Source organism: Mya arenaria, chromosome 17 (assembly GCF_026914265.1).
Source record: "Mya arenaria isolate MELC-2E11 chromosome 17, ASM2691426v1".
In the NCBI taxonomy this organism is placed as follows: domain Eukaryota; kingdom Metazoa; phylum Mollusca; class Bivalvia; order Myida; family Myidae; genus Mya; species Mya arenaria.
In genome coordinates this window covers 52846597-52870390 of record NC_069138.1, presented here as the reverse complement: position 1 = coordinate 52870390, position 23794 = coordinate 52846597, and the positions used below count along the sequence as shown (strand labels likewise).

The 23794-nt window shown below is 34.6% G+C and overlaps 1 protein-coding gene across 1 annotated transcript; it reads left to right on the top strand.

The window, feature by feature from the left end:
• The first annotated feature begins 1744 nt into the window (after nucleotides 1-1744).
• Nucleotides 1745-23169, top strand: LOC128223618 (uncharacterized). Its single transcript, XM_052932890.1, has 4 exons — nucleotides 1745-1829; nucleotides 2907-3016; nucleotides 18321-18449; nucleotides 18680-23169. Exons 2-4 carry the CDS (start codon nucleotides 2908-2910, stop codon nucleotides 23167-23169), a joined length of 4728 nt encoding a protein of 1575 aa, XP_052788850.1. The 5' UTR covers nucleotides 1745-1829; nucleotide 2907.
• Nucleotides 23170-23794: the final 625 nt, after the last annotated feature.

Here is a 23794-nt window from a genome sequence, read left to right as displayed (position 1 = left end):
AAAGACATGGTTTCCTGGCCTCACAGAAAGGGCACAACAACTGGTTTGTACACAGGAACTGGGTTTGGGAATTTAGGGCTACATCATAGTTTACATGTAATTGATAATCAAGCTTACATTATTTAATATACATGAAATAAAATCATTAAATTTTATTCCATACGTCTCCTAAACTAGTCCTTGCTATGTTTTTCCCAATGATGTAATTGTATTGGCAATTACATTGACAACTTGTTTTCCTGATGGTATAGGTTTCTCTACCATAAAACAATACAAATCATATTCTATTTAAAACTATTTGTAATGTAATTTGATACAGAGGCATTGTACATTATTTAAATAATTCTGATTGCTGATTACCACCACGGAAGTATTACCAACAATGTATTCCTTTATAATATTCAATCTACGTTTAAAATGAAAAGCACATGTGTAGCTATTGTTCCAAACCGTATTGCAATTACTTACTTAGTTATTTAGTTACATCCAACTGTTATACATGTGTACACATTGTTGTCGTTGTTACGTGTTTTTTTTTGTGTATTTTTAAATGTATGTTGTAATCCTCCTTGAAACTATCTGATTTAAAAAGCATTGATTTCTAGCACAAATGCAATAGAAAGCAGCTATCTTATACTATTAGGTTAATTAATGGAGGCAAAAACTTGATTAGAAATTTTAAGTCAGCTTATTTCACTGATGGGTTGTTGTTTAAAGTATATTATTTTGTTGTTGTTGTTTTTGAGATAAGGGCCCAAGTAATTAACGATTTTCTTCTAATGTCCTGGAAATATATTTTCCAATTTTCAGTGGGTTGTTTTGCGCAAAAAAGAGTATAATAATGGTTCATATGAACAAGTAATACCCTGGAATATATTATTGCTGAAGACTAGGTGGTCGGGACAGAAACTATCAACGTATCTATGTGCTTAACATAATAGAACAACCGAAACTACAAACAAACCATTTACACACTAGCATCTTTATCACCTGTCAATTCATCAACTCATGCGTCTTCCTGCCCCTCTTGCACCCCTACTTCCGGTTGCCTGTCTTCTCCCGCTACGAATTAGCATCAATATACTATACCATAGGATACCTTTTCCGCTTCAGCTCCGTCACAATGTGTGGAAGGGTGATACTGACTTACTGACTTCATTTTAAATGAAGTCACCGATGAAACATTAAAGATACAGTTGTTGCAATTTGCAGTTCTTGGTCGAACATTTAACTGAAATCGCAAGTGAAACTTCATGTTTTGTAATGATTGCAGTCCAACCACGCGTGTTTTAATCTGTTTCTTTATGGCAGACTTATATCGAGAAACATGTGTACACTCCCCGCTTTTGGGCTTTCAAGTTGAAAAAAAATCATGTCTGAGTTTAGTTAAAATGCAGGGAAACAAAAGCAACTGCAATAGGTATATATTATTATTATTGTGATAGGTAATATCCGTCGGCAATTAATACCCTTTTGCATGATACCACAATTATATGGAGTATCATTTTAACGGTATTGAAAATGTCTAGATAAAAAAAGATAACTGGTAACTGAAATATCCAATACTTTATATAAAGTGTTGTAAAATATACCTCAAAAAACCTGCAGTCATGGTCTACCCTATAAAGACAGGGACAGCTGACGGTGTAAACGGATACAACATCCACAGCTTGATAGGTAAAAACATAAAAGGATTATGTTTTCCTCCAATATGCAATTAAACAGTACAATAAAAACATACGTACGCGCACATGCGATCCCACAAGCTTTAATTGTTAAATGAATTATTGTTGGTGAATCTTTTAGGAAAACAACTACAAACAAGACAGGTAAATTTTTAAATTTTGTTTTTCGAAAAAACATCATTGTACTAAAATATGCGTATTAAATTAAACTAAATGCTAACATTGTAATACTTTTCTTTAAAATGAATATTAATATTATAATAGTAAAATCCACTATGTATCCCAAAATAACCACTGAACATTAGAATAAGTATTAAAAATGCATTGTTTTGACAACATGTATTAGACACATGTCAGACGACTAATATTGAAAACGTTGGGTAATAATGTAGCGATATTTCGTTTTGTCTTAAATATAAGTGATGCACCCATTTTTCTAAATTTTCAAAATTCGTCTGTAAAAGTGTAAGTTCTTTCTGAAATCAAGAGGCATAGAGAAAACGATTCAGCATTTTTCTCTGAACCATTATTGTAAATAACGACTCCAAATAAAACAAAATTATGGCTAAATGTGCTTAGAAAATATGTTTATTTTTAAGTAATTTATATATATGTATCGAAATAATAAGTCGGATGAAAAAACAGGTTTTGCTTGTTAGAGCCCCTGAGAAAATTAATCATGTTAAGATATGCGTGTTTTTGAACAGCATTTTAAAAGCTATAATAAAACGCAAGCAGTTTTGTTTTCTGCTACGCTGATGTATATTCTGTATGGAAAGATGTGAAAGAAGTGAGTTTGATGTAACTTTTGAAGAACTAAGTTTGTCTGCTTTAGTGTAATATCGTAATATATTTCACCGTTTTAGCACCATGAGTGAAAAATTTACTTTCGGTGTACACCAGTTGAAATTCGTTTCGATATTATACTGAAACAAACAATTTATGTCTTTTTATATATGCCTTAAATGTATATAGACGACAATTAGTTGTAGATTTAAAAGAAAGCGTGCCCAATTGGACAGTCACCATAATATTTTTTGTTTATTGTCGATATATTACTCTGCGGATGATTTCCAGTTAATATATTATAATATATATAAAACAATGAAAAGGAATGAAACACCAATGAGAGTGATGGGTCAAATATGCATTTAAATGACTGTTCATGTATAACATACATGATTTGATTTTGATCAAATATTATTCATTGTGTCATTTTAGTATGAAATTAGTTCGATCGTCATTCGCAGCCTTTGTCTTTGTTCTGGTGGTAGCGCTTTTTGCATTATGCGTCATTTCCGGTACCCAGAGGTCGCCGTATTTTGCTACAGGTAAGTTGAACATGACTTATTTAATACTAGTTTACTTTCTTTTGTAACTTTCCACATAACGAATATATAATAACGACAATCTGATATCGACAAAACAAATTCGCTTAAATCACAGTAAAACGAATGTCATAAAATAAAGATGCGCGCTTCATTGATATTTAATCATATGCATTGAAATAACTTTCTAACCTAATAAGAGTCCGTGTATTAATCATAAGAATCGCGTATTCTTAATGCCGTTACGATTGCAGAAATGAAATTATAAAACAAATCAATTTAGTCAAAAACTGTATTAAGTTCTTTATGATAACATCTGGATAGTCTTATTGAAAAATCAACCATATAGTGTATCTTCCTTTCTTTATTTTAAAACTTTCCTCAATGTTTTATATCCACTTTTACTTGAAGGACATCACGCTACAGCAAGGAAAACACATCGTTACGGCCAATAAAATTGCGACCTCAAGACGATTTCACGTTCTGTTATATATCATTATTTGCATTGAACACACTAGGCGATACAACTAAAGCTTTACTTTACAAATAATTACAACAAATGTAAAATCAATTATACAAATTAGTTAAGCAGCATACAGTATCATTCAATTAACGGACGATCTCGTGACAATAATTCTTTCCAATGTTTAGTTTTTGTATTAAGATGTCTCAAATTGAATTAATTTCCCAGTCATGATATAACAACAGAAATACACCATAGACGCTTTATCAACGTTGTTTCACAGCAACACAACATACTATAACGTGTTAATTGAGAATATGTTTGTTAAATGATAAAGATAAATTGCAGCCTCTATTGAAATGTGTAGTTAACTATTTCATGATCTAGGTGACATTAAATGAGACTAAATCCCACATTTTTAGTATTTTAAGGTACCTTTACGGTTTGCAGATATAATTTTAGATTTATTGGGAACTGAATAATGTGGTACACAGAAACATTGAATTGACAAAATTAAGTATGCAGACTTTCAAATAACTGTTTTTTTGTTACGCAGAATTCGGATACAGTGAGCGTTCAGTGGGCAATGACGAGGGGTTACAATTTTAGTTCTTAAGTTTAAATGATTTAAGCGATGGGTCAATGCCATGGACCGCCTAATTTAGAAAAGCTTTCGTTAAGCTGATTAATAAATTTGTTGAATTTCTCTGCCATGGATAGTGCTTTAAAAATGCATATGTGTCCTTGAAATCAGTTGCCATTTACTGTTTGCTTAAATATCTGTTTTTGCAAATTATCGGAGTGTTTTAAGTTTTAAGCATTTTTTGCATTGTGATTTTGTAATACATTTAGGAAGTGATATGCTGTGAATTTAGATTTCAGGTTATGAACGAAAAGACTTATTGATCCATTTGCTATAAAACATATCTTTTTCTCGGATCAGTTGCTTTGGAAAGAAGCATTATAGTATTCGATAACGGTAAATTATTTCAGAGTTTATAGCCCAGCGTTATGTACCCGATTATATGCGGTTGGTTAAATTACACACTGATGTTTTATGTCTTATCAAAAGCTGCAAACTGTAACGGAATGGGCTCATTTATTATACACTCATGGAAAACCGGTCTTAAAATGGAACAAATGAAAGCCTGTTTCTATATGTTATGATACACACACTTCCATTTGCTGAAAGACGGAGTAGCCCACATATATATTATTTGTTATATGGCATGGCTTCAAAAACTTTAATACGTATTATGCATCTGCTATCGTCGATCACTGCGGCAATTTACTGAACTGTGACTAACGTTGCGCAATGATTGACTAGATCATTCGGAATGATGAGCAAATGTGCAAAAACAGTTTGGAATACTGTCCTGTGGACTGGTGCCCATTTCAGATCCTGTCAATTGATACTGGTAGACTCGTGATTAGTTCCGTTTATCTCTTTGTGCATCTAATATCAAAAATAGATCCTACATTTGAAAACATATGTTCATTTGAATAACTATAGTTTTTTCTTGAGTATTGGGTGATTAATTGGAAATATTGGACTCGTTTTGTTTCATTGTTAAATTTTGCAATACATGTAATTGCTTACCGGTTCGTCTAAATTTTAATTTTTGCTTTCGTTCTACAGTGTTTGATATGGACAGAATAGTTTCTCTGTTGTGTGTAGGTCGGGCTGTATCAATAGACGTATTATTTTACTAAATATAAAAAGGATTTAATCGGAAATGTGTGTTTTACTTGCTATATTCAAATAAAACTATAACAGACTGATGCCTCCAGCATGTCCCTTGAATGCCGCCTTGTAACATATTGAGGGTTATTTTAGCATTTAAGACGAAGCTGACAATTACATGCGTAATTAACCCCTACACAATTTAAAAACTGTAGAAGCAATTCAGTTCAGACGTAGGTATTCCATGTGCTTTAATAGCATTGCTTATACCATTTACATTTACGATTACAAATTTATTCCACACAAGTTATATCAATAGTCTGAGTGACAACGTGACATAAAGGGCATAGATAACATTTACTATAATGCAATTTCCAGGACAATATCTCGCAAGGTGAGCATATAATATTTCTTGCTGTACTACTCATGACATATGTAAACTGAACCAGAATATTTAGTTTAAGTTAAAAAGGAGTTATTCAAAGTTTATATATAGAGCATATTAATAAGGCAATAACTGTATGTTTGCCAATGTCATGGTCAATGTTTTCTATACCTACGTCCATTAAAGTATTTGCACATGGTTATTGAAATACAATTAAAGATTGTTTGTTTTATTTACCCATGATCATTGAAATACGATTAAAAATTTGTTTGTTTTATTTGCACATGGTTATCGAAATACAATTAAAGATTTGTTTGTTTTATTTGCACATGGTTATTGAAATACAATGAAAGATTTGTTTGTTTTATTTGCACATGGTTATTGAAATACAATTAACGATTTGTTTGTTTTATTTGCACATGGTTATTGAAATACAATTAAAGATTTGTTTGTTTTATTAGCACATGGTTATTGAAATACAATTAACGATTTGTTTGTTTTATTAGCACATGGTTATTGAAATACAATTAAAGATTTGTTTGTTTTATTAGCACATGGTTATTGAAATACAATTAAAGATTTGTTTGTTTTATTTGCACATGGTTATTGAAATACAATGAAAGATTTGTTTGTTTTATTTGCACATGGTTATTGAAATACAATGAAAGATTTGTTTGTTTTATTAGCACATGGTTATTGAAATACAATTAACGATTTGTTTGTTTTATTAGCACATGGTTATCGAAATACAATTAAAGATTTGTTTGTTTTATTTGCACATGGTTATTGAAATACAATGAAAGATTTGTTTGTTTTATTTGCACATGGTTATTGAAATACAATTAAAGATTTGTTTGTTTTATTAGCACATGGTTATTGAAATACAATTAAAGATTTGTTTGTTTTATTTGCACATGGTTATTGAAATACAATTAAAGATTTGTTTGTTTTATTTGCACATGGTTATTGAAATACAATTAAAGATTTGTTTGTTTTATTTGCACATGGTTATTGAAATACAATTAAAGATTTGTTTGTTTTATTAGCACATGGTTATTGAAATACAATTAAAGATTTGTTTGTTTTATTTGCACATGGTTATTGAAATACAATTAAAGATTTGTTTGTTTTATTTGCACATGGTTATTGAAATACAATTAACGATTTGTTTGTTTTATTTGCACATGGTTATTGAAATACAATTAACGATTTGTTTGTTTTATTTGCACATGGTTATTGAAATACAATTAAAGATTTGTTTGTTTTATTTGCACATGGTTATTGAAATACAATTAAAGATTTGTTTGTTTTATTAGCACTAAAGATTTGTTTTTATTTATTGAAATACAATTAAAGATTGTTTGTTTTATTTGCACATGGTTTTTGAAATACAATTAACGATTTGTTTGTTTTATTTGCTGCATTTCACCAAAGTATTGATGCATCAAAGACAGAGGTATTATATTTGTCGAATAATTTGCTTATTAATAAGCAATTTATTTAATTTTTAATATTCTAGGAAATAAAAAAATATGAATATACTTTTAACACAAGTATGCTTTGCAGCATTTTCATGCGACATTTGGGACCTGGGTAAAGAAAGGCATTCTTTCATACACGATTACCATATTTTTGCACATAAGTATAATATAGAGAAGTGTCCATGTATACCTTGTTATTGTTTCATAATTACTGAGAACACCAACGTTCATTAGACAGTACTTCATTGTAAACAATACTAAAAAAAAAAATCCTTTGTCATAACTTTTTTCCAATGTGACCATTATTGCCCGATCGAGCAATATTGACCTATTAAGCAAGGTACACCAGCCTGTTAAACAATATTATCCAGTTGTGTATGCATTGTATGTCCGACAGTGAATATTACCGATACATAATATTCTTAACTTGGCATCATGCAAGCTAGGCATTGTATGAAGTATTCCTATTGCATACTTGACCGAGGACAAACGGTTCGGCCTATATGAAATCAACTAATTAATAAGTATTTATTAATTAACTATTAAGTATGGACGACATTTTGGTTCCAAACCATCTAATAGCTTACCTTAAGTTTATATTGATACTTATGCAAAAAGCTACAGAAACAAGCTCAGTAGCAAAAGGTTTAAACATAAACCCGGTTTAGTGGCACCGGGCAAACGCCAAAGACATATAACACAAAATCACAAACAAGAAACATAGAAGAACAGCACAAAACTCCACAAAAAACACAGTGCATACATACTTTATATATATAAAAAAGGTATGTTTATCAAGAATTGTTAGGTACCGCCTTGGAACGGTCAGTAAAATGTAAATTTACTGTGGGTTTAAACCAGTTTATGTGCACAAACCTCACTCTTATCCCAACAATCCTTAATAAAGATAAAACGCAAAAAGTAAATCTTATCATGTATGCTTTAACTTGAGGAAACTTATCAATACAACAAATAATAATAAACGTATAGGTAAACCCCAAGTACTTCTATGATAAGAGATCCCAACTCTATCTGCAGACGGAGGGATACAATTCAGAGCATCTAATGCAAAAACTTTTCAAAGATACGATGCAGTCATTGTTAGAAACTATAAACATCCCACACAATCTGCCTTATAAAATAAAAGGTTTAAAACTGTGTGATCATTGAGTTTAATAATAAAAAGCATCATTGTTCTAAAACTCGGAACAAAAAAGGAAAACATTATTAAAAATAAAAGCAATTGAAGATGCGTCCCATTTCCTCATGATATGCCCTTTATACTCCACCCATGTTTCAATGACCTTCCTTGTGCACCAACTATTCATAATTTACTTTTCGGTGACGATCGCTTAACTTTTGAACAAAACAAGGACATATTTCTGTGTGTGCAGAGGTTTATATCAAGTTCAAGGAGATTCGATGCTTGATCGGGTCTGTTCGGATGGTGTTCGGTGTCGGGGCCAGTTTGTCATGCATGAGATGATAAACCTACTACACTTAACAACTTTTCTAACGCTACCAGTAGCATTTTCGCAATAACTACCGAAAGGAACTGAATACTGTTTTCAGGAAATATAGATTAATACAGAGGACATTGTTTGATATAAAATTTACAATAAAAGAATTCTAAAAGATAACAGATTTTATTAATTATCCAATGAAACCTCTTTTTTCAAAGTCGCAAATTTAGCCAACTATTCAATACTCCACATTCTTAACTGTATTCTTGCAAATTTTTAATAAGTTAAAAATCGTTTTTATAATCGCTGTTATTATTATATTTTAATAAGATTTTATATTTATTCCCCCCCCCCAAAAAAAAAAACACCGATAAATAACTGTTTAATTGCTCATGTGGGCATCGATTTTATTTTTCCAAGAACTCGTTTTTAGAGGCGCGGTGCACGTGAAACTTGTGCTTACTGGTATGTTATACATGTACTTTCTAAGTAGTCTAAAAATAAATGGTTAAATTCATGGGCATTGACATTTGCATCAGTTATAAGCAAAGATTTTTTAAATGCCGAAACTTTCAAACCAAGAAAGAGCAAGAGCGATTGGTCTAATTGAAGGTGGCGCGAGTTACAATGTTGTAAGTGTTCGTTTACTTATTTTTTGCCAGTCATTATAATTTCCTTTTCGATCAGACTTTTAAAAAAAGATATTAAATATAAAATAGGCCATTTTCAGAAACCTGCAAATGTCGTTCATTTTCAGATTGCAAGAATGCTGAACGTGCACCGCACATCAGTTTGGGGACCTTGACTTTCATTTTATTAGTAATTGTATTTATCCGATAATTTTTGCGACTTTGTAAAGTGGGGGTTGCATCGAATAAAATACAAAATCTTCAATATACGGAAATGCCTGTTCTTTGTTTTCCACCAATCACTGTCTAATATATTACTTTAACTGCCCTGAAAATTTCACGCAATTATCCTAAGTAGTTTTTAAATCATTGCGAAAAGGCTACTGGTAGCGTTAGAAAAGTTGCTAAGTGTATATTGCTACATGTGTTAGAAATGATAACAGTATATAAGAAAATATATCACACATCTTATTTCAAGCATCGTGATCGGATTTGAATATGATATGGTTTTTTTTTAACTAAATAACTATTAGGAAAGTAATTTACATAAGTTTTTAGTAACTTGTTTTCCAATCCTTATTATTTGTATTGTTGTTAAAATACCTTTTATATGTAAATTGAAATAAATACTGTTTAAACTAAAAATAAAAGCGACATGTATTCGCTAATCTTTCCTTCCAAATGATTTGAAAATGTTAAAGATTTGAAGAAAATGAAGTCACATGCCAAAACACTCCGAGTCAGCCAAAAACGTGTTGTCCAAATACGGTTTTAAAGATAACATGAATTAGCAAAATCTTCATAAAAAATCAAAGGACTGAAAGCTTAGTTATATATATATATATATATATATATATATATATATATATATATATATATATATATATATATATATATATATATATATATATAATTATGTCTCCCCCTCTCTGGGGGAGACATATTGTTTTTGCCCTGTCCGTCAGTCCGGTAGTCCGTCAGTCCGTCCGTACGTCACACTTCGTTTCCGATCGATAACTGGAAAACCGCATGACCTAGGATCACCAAACTTGGTAGGGAGGTTGGTCGTGAGGTGTAGAGGATCCCTATTGTTTTTGGGGTCACTAGGTCAAAGGTCAAGGTCGCGGCGACCCCCAATATAAAAACATTTCTGCTCAAAATCTTGAGAACGGTTTGACCTAGGTTCACCAAACTTGGTAGGGAGGTTGGTCATGAGGTGTAGAAGATCCCTATTGTTTTTGGGGTCACTAGGTCAAAGGTCAAGGTCGCGGCGACCCCCAATGTAAAAAAACATTTCCGCTCAATATCTTGACAATGGTTTGACCTAGGTTCACCAAACTTGGTAGGGAGGTTGATCATGAGGTTTAGAAAACTCCTATATTTTGGGGGGTCACAAGGTCAAAGGTCAACGTCGCTGTGACCTCTAATGTAAAAAAATATTTCCGTGCAATATCAGGAGAATGCTTTGATCTAGGTTCACCAAACTTTGAAGTGAGGTTGGTCATGATGTCTAGATGATCCCAATTGTTTTGGGGGTAACAAGGTCAATAGTCAAGGTCGTGGTGACCTTCCATGTAAAAATCATTTGCGTGTAATATCTTTCACATATGTTTACCAAAAATTGTTGAGATGTTACTCGGGTGTACAAGACCCGCATTGTTTTTGAGGTCACTATGTCAGAGGTGAAGGTCACAGACACCTGAACATAAGAAAAGGTTTCCGATCAATAAGTGGAGTTCCTATTGCCTTTGAGTCTTGAACTTTTGCATGCTGGTAGGTCTTCTTGGGCAGATGATCCGTATTGATTTTGGGGTCACTGGGTCCAAAAAGAGAGTGATGATGAAAAACGGTTTCCAATCAATAACTTAAGTTCTGCTTTACCTGCAGTCTCCAAACTTTGCATGCTTGTAAGGGTCATGCAGTAGTTGGGGTCACTGGGTCAAAGGTCAAGTCCACAGGGGCTTGAAGATGAAAACCGTTTCCGATCAATAACTGGCGTCTCATTTCAACTTTCGTGCATTTTGTTTATTTTGTTTTTTGTCCATAAAAGACCTGCCGTTTTTCCCTGAGAAACAGCAGCACTTGAAGGCCTTTGCATTTTTATGGTAAGTGTCTGTTTACTTTTAAATTATTTTTATTGCCTATTAGACATGGCACCATTCAAACTATGTAAGCCAAAAGCAAGCAAAAGTCTATCATAAATGAAGCTATACCAAAATACATTTAAATTGCTATACCAAAAGACATTTAAAGTTACTAACATGTCATGTTTGAAAATGATTCTGGTAAATAATTACAATGCGAGTTCACTGTAAGATTTGAGTATAAATGATGATGATTTTAATTTTAATATGGTTACATGGTTTGAAAAAGGGAAGGAATAAAATTGTTTCTGTTATTCTATTTATTCCTTCCAGGGTTCGCCTCCTAGTGGTGGTGCCGGGCATCACGATATCTCTATTGTTATTTTGTTATGTATCATCTTTCATATTTCATTGATAATTGTTACCTTATCACCTGTTTATTTGATAGATTTATCATGACCCCTAATTTCAGCTTCAGGGTACCCTATTATCTGTTACCTAGCACAAAATGACTACAGGTTAATACCTAGTATTTAAGAGGATTATGATGTGTAAATGGTCAACGTTTGGTAGATACCGTGATGGCAGAAGAACCCTCTTGTTCAAGTTCATTGTTTCAAAACCTATGTTTTCCCCACCATGCATGTGATGTTAGGCATTGAGTGCCGGTGTTTGGCCGCTGTGGCTGGAAAGTCTTGATTCCTTCACATTCCCTTTATAGACAAGTAAATCCTACTGCAGACTGCAGTATAATGTGCTTGTAGAGGAACACTGTTTTAGTTCTTTTTGTTTTCAAAAACCCATGATTTTTCCACATTCAACAGTTGAAGTTGTTTTTTCATAACTCATCTTTGACCAACATCCAATATTTCAATAACCCATTTTCTTATAAATATGCATTTAATTACATGTGTGACCAGTGTAGATCCAGATGAGACTGCAAATCTATGTAGTCTGCACTGTTTGCTATTAAATTTGTAAAAAAAAATACTGATTAAAAGTGAACAGTACAGATCCTGATCAGACTGCACTGATGTGCAGTCTGATCTGCATCTACACTGGTCACACATGTGATTAAATGCATTTCTATGAGGTTATGGGTTCCATGTTAACAATGCATGCTATGTTAGGCCTTGAAGGCTGGTTTTTGGCCACTGTGGCTGGATAGTTTTTATTTTTTCCTTTGTAGACAAGTGAAGCCTGCAGGCTTCCTTTGTCTCACTTAAATTATTTGCAATACCTATGTGCTATAAATGTATTTGATTATAGGTAACAATGACAACTTCACCTATCAATGAAATGAAACGAAATTCAATGATGCTTACTGGACTTTTCGCAAGAATGCAACAGAAAAAATTTTCTTTGGAGCAGGGTAGTGTAGAGTTAATAAGCATTACAGATGCTTTGGACATTTGTGCTGAAAGATACGAGAGTGAGACATCGAAGTTGTTGCAGGAAACCAAGAGTGTGAGGATAAAGAATCAGCAGCTCCACAAGGAGATATACATGTTAAAAGAGAAAATTAGAAGGCTGGAGCAGAAGACAGACAAACTTGAGGATGAGAAAGCTAAACTTAAGACAAAAATACATTCCTTTGAACAATGGCAGAGTGGAGAGGACTCCTTCCTCCTTAATGCAAGTTCTGAAATGGAAGGACTAGAAACTGAAGAACCTGAAAGTTCGCAAATAGAAGGGCAGGGATTTGAAAAATCTTCTTCAAGTTCAGACAATGCTGATTTAAAATCAAGTGAAAAGGGTGATCTCAAGGCTGAAGGACAGCATAGTGGAAAGGACATCAAGGCTGAAGGACAGCATAGTGGAAAGGGAGACCTAAAGGCTGAAGGACAGCATAGTGGAAAGGACATCAAGGCTGAAGGACAGCATAGTGGAAAGGGGACAGCATAGTGGAAATGTCATTAAAGCTGAAGGAAAACGTAGTGGAAAGGACATTAAGGCTGAAGGACAGCATAGTGGAAAGGACATTAAGGCTAAAGGACAGCAGGAGAATAATAAATAAGCTATATCTAAAGCATCATTAAGTATGTTACAATTCAATTGTTCTTGATAAACCTTTTTTAGAACACAGGTGTTTCATCTTCTATTGTAAAACAAAGGATAAAAATTCAACGCAAAGTCAATTGTGTAACCAGCAATTCAACTTGAATCCATGTCAACAACAAGGATAAAATTAAAATGAGGTCACTAGTGTTACAAGCATGAAAAACATTGTATCAATACATTTACATTGTTACAAGTGTGATTAGTTTTTTTTTACCAAGAAGTGACACTATCTTGTATATACAATGTTTGCAAACTGGATTGAAACTAGAATGGACAATTTGTCATACTTGAGTCATCCGTGATTATGTGTTATGTTTAAGTATACCTGACTCAACCTGTTGTTTAACAGCAATTTTCCTTACTTTATTTTCATTTGGTTAATTTCATGTTTTACCTACTTGTGATGTTCAAATATTTCATCTTTTATTAGTAAACAGAGTATACATTTCAACCTGAGGCCACTTGTGTAACAAGCAAAATAAATGATTTTCATTTTACAAGTATCATTTGTGTTTTTTGACAAATCTATTGTAAATGTAAGACTCTACATATACTTCATGTTGTATAAATAAGTATTGAAACTTTCCAAAATATTGACTTACTTTCTTCTCATTGAGTTAATTTCATGTTTTATCTACTTTTGATGTTGAAATGTTTCATCTTCTATTGGTAATAAAGGATACAATTAAATCTGAAGTCACTATTGGGTAACAATCAAAAGATTAGATATTACAGGTATTATTTTTGCTTTGAGAAAGCCATTATAAATGTAGGATTCTAAATGTACTGCATGTTTTTAACAAGTTTTTGTACCTTCCAAACTATTGACTTACTTTCTGTTCAAATTCTTCATTTTATATTGGTTAACAACAGATACATTAGACTTCAATACATGTCTTCTATTAGTTAACAAAGATTCAATTCAACCTGAAAACAACCTCAGTGTTTCAAGCATAACAAAACATTGCCAATTTTTACAATTCATTTACAGTATTACCATACATGCACATTTTTAAAGTATCATGTGTTTGTTTAACAACCAAGTCACAATTTCATGTATATATTATATTTGCATACTGGATTGAAACTTGCATGCACAATATGTCATACTTGATCAATAATTGACTTTGTGTTAGGCTGACCTTAAAACAATCTTTGTTTGGAGTAACCCTACCTACCCATGAAAATACCCCGTACTCAAATTCTTTTTTGGTGCTTCTGGAGTCATTTTTTTCCCCATTACAATCAGTTAGTGAACTTATTAACGGTCACCCAGTATTTATATTCATACAGGTCTTTGAAATAAATGTTAAAATAAAATGTACATTTAAGTCAATAACTATAATATACTAAGTAAACATTTATATGTGCGCACTCATATGGGTATGTTATAACCATTTATATATATATTCTGTGCAAAGTAGTACGGTACCTACCTACCCACTTAAAAAAATCGGGGTCAGGTTACTCCAAACAAAGATTTTTTAAGGTCATCCTTATGTTTAAGTATATCTTTCTCATATTGTTGTCTTAGAATAACACTTCTTATTTTGTTTGTATTCAGTTCATGATTTACCTATTTGTAAGTTCCTGTAAACTATGTAAAATTCTATTTGTAAACAAAGGATAAATGTAACTTGAAGAGGGTAACAAGTTATTTGCCTTGTTTACCTTGAATGTTTTGAATTCATGTTCTTTGAAAGCTGCCGTTAGTTTATTTATGCCTTTGTTTACCAATATTGTTCTTGTATGATGTATAATGTTTATGTAAAATAATTAAATAAAATTTTAGGTGCTGACATTTGAAGGCAGACAATATGCCAAAAACAAACAAACGATCTGTGAAACAGAAGCTAGCAGCAGACAGATTAAGAAAACGGACACGGGTACATTTTATTCACAACCGATTGCAATAATATTGCTTTACACTTTTTTTCATTTTAGTTTTTGTTTCTGTGCTAATATTTCTTAGCTTCCTTCCATATTCTTTTATTTTTCTTAATTATTTTCGCCCCATTAAAGATTTTTATAACAATTAAACTACTTCAAATTCAACAGCTACTGAAGTTTAGCCACGTTAAATGTCTTACAAAAGGTTTCCAGAACCTGCAAACAGACATACAATATCAAAGTAAAATGCATTTTAAGCTACTCCATTTAAAAAGGTATCTCTTTTATTCCTTTCTGAAAGAAATTTTTCGTCCATTTCAGTCTCTTCCTTCTCATGAAGATACTTACAGTGACGTGAGAGGACATCCAAGTACTTCTGCAACTTCTCCTGAAGGGAAAAGACAACGTTTGGAATGTATTGCTTCCTCTTCTGTGAATCAGGTGATACCTCATTGTAAAACATTCACACTGTGATCGTTTAATAATACAAACCACACAATTTATCATATTACTCTAAAATCCTGTTGAAGGACCACAATGTTATTTTCCCCAGCTTACACTTTTCAATAAGATATTTAGTATTTTCAGCAACTTATATTTATCAAACAGTTTATATTTCTTTAAGAACATTTTCTATAATGCTGAAGTATAAAGGTAAATAGAAACTCAACTGCCTGATTCACAAGCTTGATTTCAGGTGAACAGTTTCTTTTCTACCCATCCTCTTATATATATATAGTGCCTTTTTCTTTTCAGAATGCTCAATCACTACCATACAGTTGTGAAACATTTTTGAGGTTGATTGCTGATGAAAGCAATGAGATTCCAGATGACATTGTAGTTGCCTCATTGAACCTCATGAATGCACTCAGTACTGTGAATTCCAAAATGTGTGTTGGACTTTACTCTCCAGCTCAGTTACATCTTGCATCAGTTGATAAATCAATTCTATTGCCACCACCACCTTTGGACAAAGACATACTGAACATCCATCCCCTTACCAGACATTGGGTTTGTACATTTTACAAAGCTGATACAAGACAGCTGTACATATATGACTCTTTACAGTCTAATGACCACATTAGAGACGTGAAACACCAGTTAGCATGTGTGTATCCTCAACGCATAATTAGTTCGCTCAAAAATGTCAATGTCTCCCAACAAGGAACTAATCCAATCTGTGGAGTGATGGCTATAGCATTTGCTTTCACTTGTTTTCTGGGACTAGATCCTGCAGCTGTACAATATGACTTGACAAAGGCTAGATGCCATTTGAAACATTGTTTATCAACAGCTCAAGTACTTCCATTCCCTGTGAAAGAAAATACAGAAAATATGCAATGGCTACAAAAGTATTTAGCTGATCAACTTCAGTATAAACTTTCAGCTACTGCCTTAAGAAAGCGTAGATCGAGACAAAATAAGGATGTGCATGAGCGTGAACAATTGGCACAAAGACTTCACAAACAGATGGCTAGGTCTGATTCCAATAAACATGAAAAGCTTAAGCAGACAGACAATCAGTCCAAACGGAAAGCCAGGGCTGATCCTCATAAATGTGTGAAACTGAAACAGACGGACAGCCAGTCGAAACGGAAAGCCAGAGTTGATCCTGATAAACGTGTGAAACTGAAAAACATAGCAATGGACTGTAAAAGGAAGGCCAGGGCTGATTCGGTTAAAAGTAAAAAGCTCAAACAGACGGACAGTGAGTCGAAACGGAAAGCCAGGGCTGATCCTCACAAACGCGTGAAACTGAAAAACATAGCAATGGACTGTAAAAGGAAGGCCAGGGCTGATTTGGTCAAAAGTGAAAAGCTCAAACACACAGACATTCAGTCGAAACGGAAAGCCAGAGCTGATCCTCATAATCGCGTGAAACTGAAAAACATAGCAATGGACTGTACAAGGAAGGCCAGGGCTGATTCGGTTAAAAGTAAAAAGCTCAAACAGACGGACAGTCAGTCGAAGCGGAAAGCCAGGGCTGATCCTCACAAACGTGTGAAACTGAAATACATTGCAATGGACTGTAAAAGGAAGGCCAGAGCTCATGCCCATAAACATAAAAAGCTTAAAGAGACAGACTGTAAATCAAAAAGAAAAAAAAGATTAGTGACTTCAGTTGAAAAAGCGGTGGAACAATTTAGAAAAAAGATATCTCAAAAACCAATCTATATATGCTGTGTTTGTAACAGGCTTCTTTTTCGCCAACAAGTGAAGTGTTGTGATATACACAAATTTCCGAAGGCAGAACTGATCCTGCGTTGCATATATGCCAACAACATGCACAAACCCCAGACAGAATGTACAAAAGATTGTTCTGACTGTCCAAAATGGATTTGTTTCACATGTAACAACAACCTTGTGAAAAATAAAATTCCAAATCAAGCCTCCTTGAACCATTTGAACTTAGATCAGCAACCAGACTGCTTAAAAAAATTGAATACTTTGGAAAAACACTTAGTGTCACCAGTCATACCGTTCATGAAGATCGTTTCCTTGCCTAAAGGCAGTCAGAAGGGCATTCATGGTCCAGTTGTTTGTGTGCCATCAAATATTTCGACGACAGTACAAACATTACCACGTGAATTTTCAGACAATACTATTATTGCTGTCAAACTAAAAAGGAAGCTACAGTATAAGGGTCACCACCTTTACCAGCAGGTTTCTGTGAACAGGGTTCATGAAGCTCTACTCTACCTAAAGCAAAACAGTCCACATTTTTCTGGTATATATCTTAACAAAACTTAAACTTAGCTTTATATGTCAAACTTAAGCTTTTAGTCACAATTAAATTACCTAAATGTTTTATAAAATATCCTAACTGTCTTATTAATATAATATGGATTCTAATATCTTCAGTTTTGCCCCGCTCTTGTAGTCAATATTGCACCTAGAGCCCTCTGATATATATTTCCAGGTATTAACATAGACCTCAGCAATGTGACATCCACAACAGAACCTATACTGGCTCAACCGGATGATCCTGTTACATGTACAGACCAATCAACTGGAGATACTTCACAAATGCAACAGAGCTCACAGCCTGGAATGTTTCATTACTTTCATACTTTGCTTTAAGTCAAATGAAATACCCTCATATTCTGGTACACCATTTGTATGTCCATTGTGGCCAATGTGTTCAATCCCCTATGGTATATTTCCAGGTATTCACATAGACCTCAGCAATGTGACATCTACAACAGAACCTACACTGACTCTACCAGATGATCCTGTTACATGTACAGACCAAATAAGTGGAGATACTTCACAAATGCAACAGAGCTCACAGCCTGGTATGTTTTCATTACATTGACCACTTATGATATTAAAATACTCAATATTTATCTAATACATTGCCATAATAGAATGCTCTTAATTGTATTAATATAATAATTACCATGTCTAAATGAGCTTCAATGATTTAAAGGACTGAATTTTGATTTCCTTGCCTGAGGCATTTAAAAGTGTTCTCAGCAGTTGAAGTTGAAACAATAGCATCGCTTACTCTGTATTCATACTTCAGATTCAGATGACTGCAGTGAAGACATCCATGAAACATCTGCCCCTATGGTATCATGCCTTGAACCAGAAGATTTAACACAAACATTAGGACCTGAAGAAATACCAGATTCGGTCTTTTGTGTTGCGCCTGGCCAAGGTTCAATTCCAGTGACTGTATTCAACATGGAGTCCAAGGCATTTCCATATTTATTCCCCACAGGGAGAAACACCTACAATCAAGATCGTGCCATTAAACTTGGACTAAACCGATACTTCAACAACAGATTGTTCAATGCAGATTTACGGTTTGCTAGTGATCCGCAGTTTATCTTTTACAGCCAGTATATCTCTGAATTGAACATCATAAATAACTCTGTCTCTATAGCTATGCGGAAAGGTTCATCCCATACATTTGATCAGCAGCATATAACAGCAACACAACTTAGAGATCCAGAGACAAGGAAACAAATACTCACGTCTGATAAAGGTTACCATTTTCTGTCAACTTCACGTGGTTCACCTCCTTACTGGGAAAAAACATTGAAGGATTTATTTGCAATGGTGCGACAACTCAACATTCCAACTTGGTTCTGCAGTTTCTCAGCTGCAGATAGACGCTGGCCTGAGATAGTAACAGCAATATGCACTCAGCAAGGTAAACCTGTTCCTGAGGACTTGGATTGGCCTACATACACAAATATAATCAACAGTAACCCAGTCACAGCTTGCCGAATGTTCCAGAACCGTGTCCTGGCATTTATTACTGAACTTATACTCTCCCCAGCACAACCTATTGGACAAGTGTCTGATTTCTTCTACAGGACAGAGTTCCAAAGCAGAGGATGGCCGCATATTCATTGTTTATTTTGGTGTTCAGATGCCCCTTCGTTTGATCCAAACACTGGAAGCAATCAAGACTTTGTTAGGTATATTGACAAATACATCACCTGCTCCCTTCCTGATAAAGAAACAGATCCTGAGTTGTTTGAAATAGTTACTAGTGTGCAGATGCATTCAAAAAGACATTCAAGATCATGCAAAAAGGGAAGCAAACCCTGCAGGTTTAACTTTCCTAGGCCAGTCTCTTCAAGTACCTTCATTGCTGTTCCAAAAGACGCTCCTGAAAGTGTTCCCCCAGCAACATACAAAAAAGCTGCAATTGATACATTGTCTGCTGTTTACGATATGATTAACACCTCCCAAGAAGAAGATACTGAAACAACAGTGTCAGACATATTTGAAAGTCTGAATATAACACAAGATATGTATCAAGCTGCTCACTGTGCGATAGCAAAGAAAAATACTGTCATTTACAAGAGGAATATCCCGGAATGTTGGATAAATCCATATAACTCCGACTTACTAAGAGCCTGGAATGGAAACATGGATATCCAACCAGTTCTTGATGCATATAGTTGCATCATGTACATTGTAAGTTATATTTCTAAAGCTGAAAGAGAACTTGGAGATCTGCTCAGAAATGCCCAGAAGGAAGCCAAGGAAGGCCATCTTCAACCTGTACAGCAGCTCCGAAAATTAGGTAATGTTTACCTAAATTCCCGAGAGGTCAGTGTCATGGAAGCAGTATACCGTGTAACTGGCATGCATCTCAAACAATCCTCACGTCAAGTTGTGTTCATTCCTGTAGACAGACATTCCGCCAAAATAAGCAAGCCACTTAAATGGTTGAAAGAAGAAGATGAAAACATATGGATGACGACTTTGATTGACCGTTATCTTGCAAGACCTGCTTCACCTGATTTTGAACAATTATGCCTTGCAGAATTTGCTCGTGACTATTCTGTAAAGGACAGGAGTAATCCGGACACAGATGATCATACTGATCACTCAGCAAATACTGATCACTCTAATGTCTACAAACTGCAAAATAATATGGGCACCATCATGAAAAGGAAGAAGGCTGCAGTAATTAGATACATGAAAGTGAACAAGAACAAAAATTCTGAAGATTACTACCACAACATGTTGAGACTTTACTTACCTCATCGTACTAAAGACTTCAAACCTATCAATTGTGAAACCTATGAACAAATGTTCCACCAACTGTCTGATACTGTGCTACCACTCATATCACAGTTTGAAAAACTCTCACAAGATCTAGATGAAGCTTGGCGATCGCTACAAGAACATGGTTATCCTGATGATGCATGGGCAGACTTAGCACCAAATCAAGAACCATCTAGACGTGAACTGGATGAAGAACTGCGGAATGCAATGGAGCTTTTTACAGGTAACGCACAGGAAATACCACACGAAGATATTCCTGATTTTTATCCAAATCAAACAACTACAGCTATGATTCACCATAGTGATTCCCAGCATACGCCGTCCTGTTCTCGTATGGAGCAAACAAACCGACTTAGAAACATGAATTATCAGCAGGCTCAGATCTTTCACTTCATAAAAACATGGGCACATATTAAAGAACGTGGTGACAGTGTCAAACCATTCTACATTTTCTTAACTGGAGGAGCAGGTACTGGCAAATCCTTCACAATTAAAACTATCTATCATGAACTTAACCGAATCTTGACCAGGGCTAGTGGAAATCCCGACCTACCTGTTGCTTTGCTTGTGTCATACACAGGCACAGCTGCTTTCAACATAAATGGTCAGACTATTCACTCTGCTTTCTCCATCAACAGAGGAATGTCTAAAGTATTACCAGAGGATTCTGCAAACACACTGCGCTCAAACCTTCAAGATCTGCAGGTATTGATCATTGATGAAGTGTCTATGGTTCCCATAGACCTTTTAAACCTGATACACTGTAGACTTCAGCAGGTAAAACAGCCATTTGCTCCATCAGCTTACTTTGGCAATGTGTCTATACTAGCAGTTGGAGATTTCTATCAGATTCCTCCTGTTGCTAAAAAATATTTGCTCTCAAACAACACTTCACTGACTGGCCTTTGGAGTTTATTTCATATCTGGGAGCTAACTGAAGTTGTACGACAAAAAGGTGACCAGGAATTCATTGCATTGTTGAACAGGTTACGGGTGCGCAGGAAACATGAAGCTCTTACAACAGACGATGAAACATTTCTGCGGAGTTGTATTGTAAGTAAAAATGACCCTAGTTATCCAAGAGACAAACTTCATATTGCCCCCCTCCATCGGCAGCTGAATGAACATAATGAATTCATGCTAACTCAGATGTCAGAAACACACACAATGTATAACCTTGAAGCAGCAGACATGTGTCATGACAGTAAAACAGAGAAGACTTTTAAACGAAACCAGCCACTTGATTTGAAAGACACTAGCCTTCCAGCAAATCTCACTATTTGCTGTGGAGCTAGAGTAATGCTTACAATGAACATCAATGTATCTGATGGACTTACCAATGGTGCCATGGGGACAGTCACATCTGTCATTGCAAGAAAAATGCCTCTTGGACTTCCTGATGCCATTTGTGTCTTATTTCAAGAAGAAAGTGTAGGGTTGCAGTCACGCAATTCTCTGAAACCACCACATGAGCATAGCTCCTCGACTGTTATAGTGCCACAAACGGAAATTATTCAGAGAAGACCGTTCCAAGTGACAAGACACCAGTATCCATTAATGCTTGCGTGGGCTGTAACAACCCACAAAATTCAAGGTGCAACTGCTAATTCCGCTGTGGTCTCTCTCGATGGTGCATTTAAACCAGGAATGGCTTATGTTGCACTCAGTCGTGTAACCTCCTCTTCTGGTCTTCACCTACTGCAAGACCATTTCAACACAGATGTTATCTACTGTGATCACACAATCGAAGACAAGTTGCGCAATATGCCTAGAGCAAATATGTTAGAAAACTGGAATACCTTGATGCCCAAGACCAACATTGATCACTCTGGATGTATTTACATTGCCAGTCACAACTGTGAAGGTCTAATCCCTCATCTTCAAGATGTCAACTCCAGTCTCTTCTTAAAACACATGGACATTATTGCTCTACAAGAAACATGGTTGAAACAACAAATTCAATTCACAAACCCATTCCCACTCCACCGACAGTTTCTGTCCTACAGGCAGTATCGACCAAATCATGAAGGTGTATATGCAAAAGGAGGTGTGGCTTTATACATCCATCAAGATTTCACCAGCACATTAATTGATACAACCGCAACTTCAATTGAATGTGTTGCAGTTGAACTTTCAGATATATCCACAAGTGTATATTGTGTGTACAGACCACCAAACACTTCATGTAAGCACTTTGCTACTCAGCTCTCCAACCTCCTACATAGGAGTCCCACTCCAAGGACCATAATTGTTGGTGATTTCAATCTTGATCTATATCAAGCTACTGACAGTGATCTAAATATGTGTTTTCAAGAATATTCTCAGATCATCCAACAACCTACTACCGCAGGGAGGACACTCCTAGATCACATGTATATTAAAAACATAAACTGCAAGGAATCTGGTGTTATTCCAACACATTACAGCTACCATGACATGACATTTGCTGTTTTCGCAAATCCCAATTTGGAACATTTACAATAACCTATGATGAATCCATGACACAAAAGGTGATGATGAATACTCCGCTGAAAATGTTGTAAGCATCTATTCTATCTACACAACAAAAATTTTAATAACTTATGAAATATATTTACTAATTTGTTCTTACTGTTGCTTACTTTATTTTCACCTCTGCCAACCTGCTGATTTAGTCCATTGCAACAATCTAATTTGTTCACACTCCACTTAATAATCGGACCTTTAAATTTTCAGCCAGCTAAAATTGAGTAATTGATCCCTATTGATTTTGGGGTCACATGTCAAGGTCAAGTGCTTGAAAGATGAAAAATAGTTTTCAGATCATTAACTAGGGCTTATTGTGTGGAAATCCCTATTGAATTCTCACACCCTGCTTTCCAGCCAGATGTATCAGTACTTTACACCTCTAAGTCTTACTAAGCCTTCGGGGGAGACATGCGCTTTTCTCAAAAGCCCATTCTAGTTGGTATGTTTATCAAGAATTGTTAGGTACCGCCTTGGAACGGTTTTAGAAGTTTTTGCGTCATAAGTTTACTGCGAGAGCTTAATTATTTTACATCTGTACATTTGTAAATGAAGTATTTATATGGGGCCAGACAATATATGCCAAAACTCCCCCAATATTGAC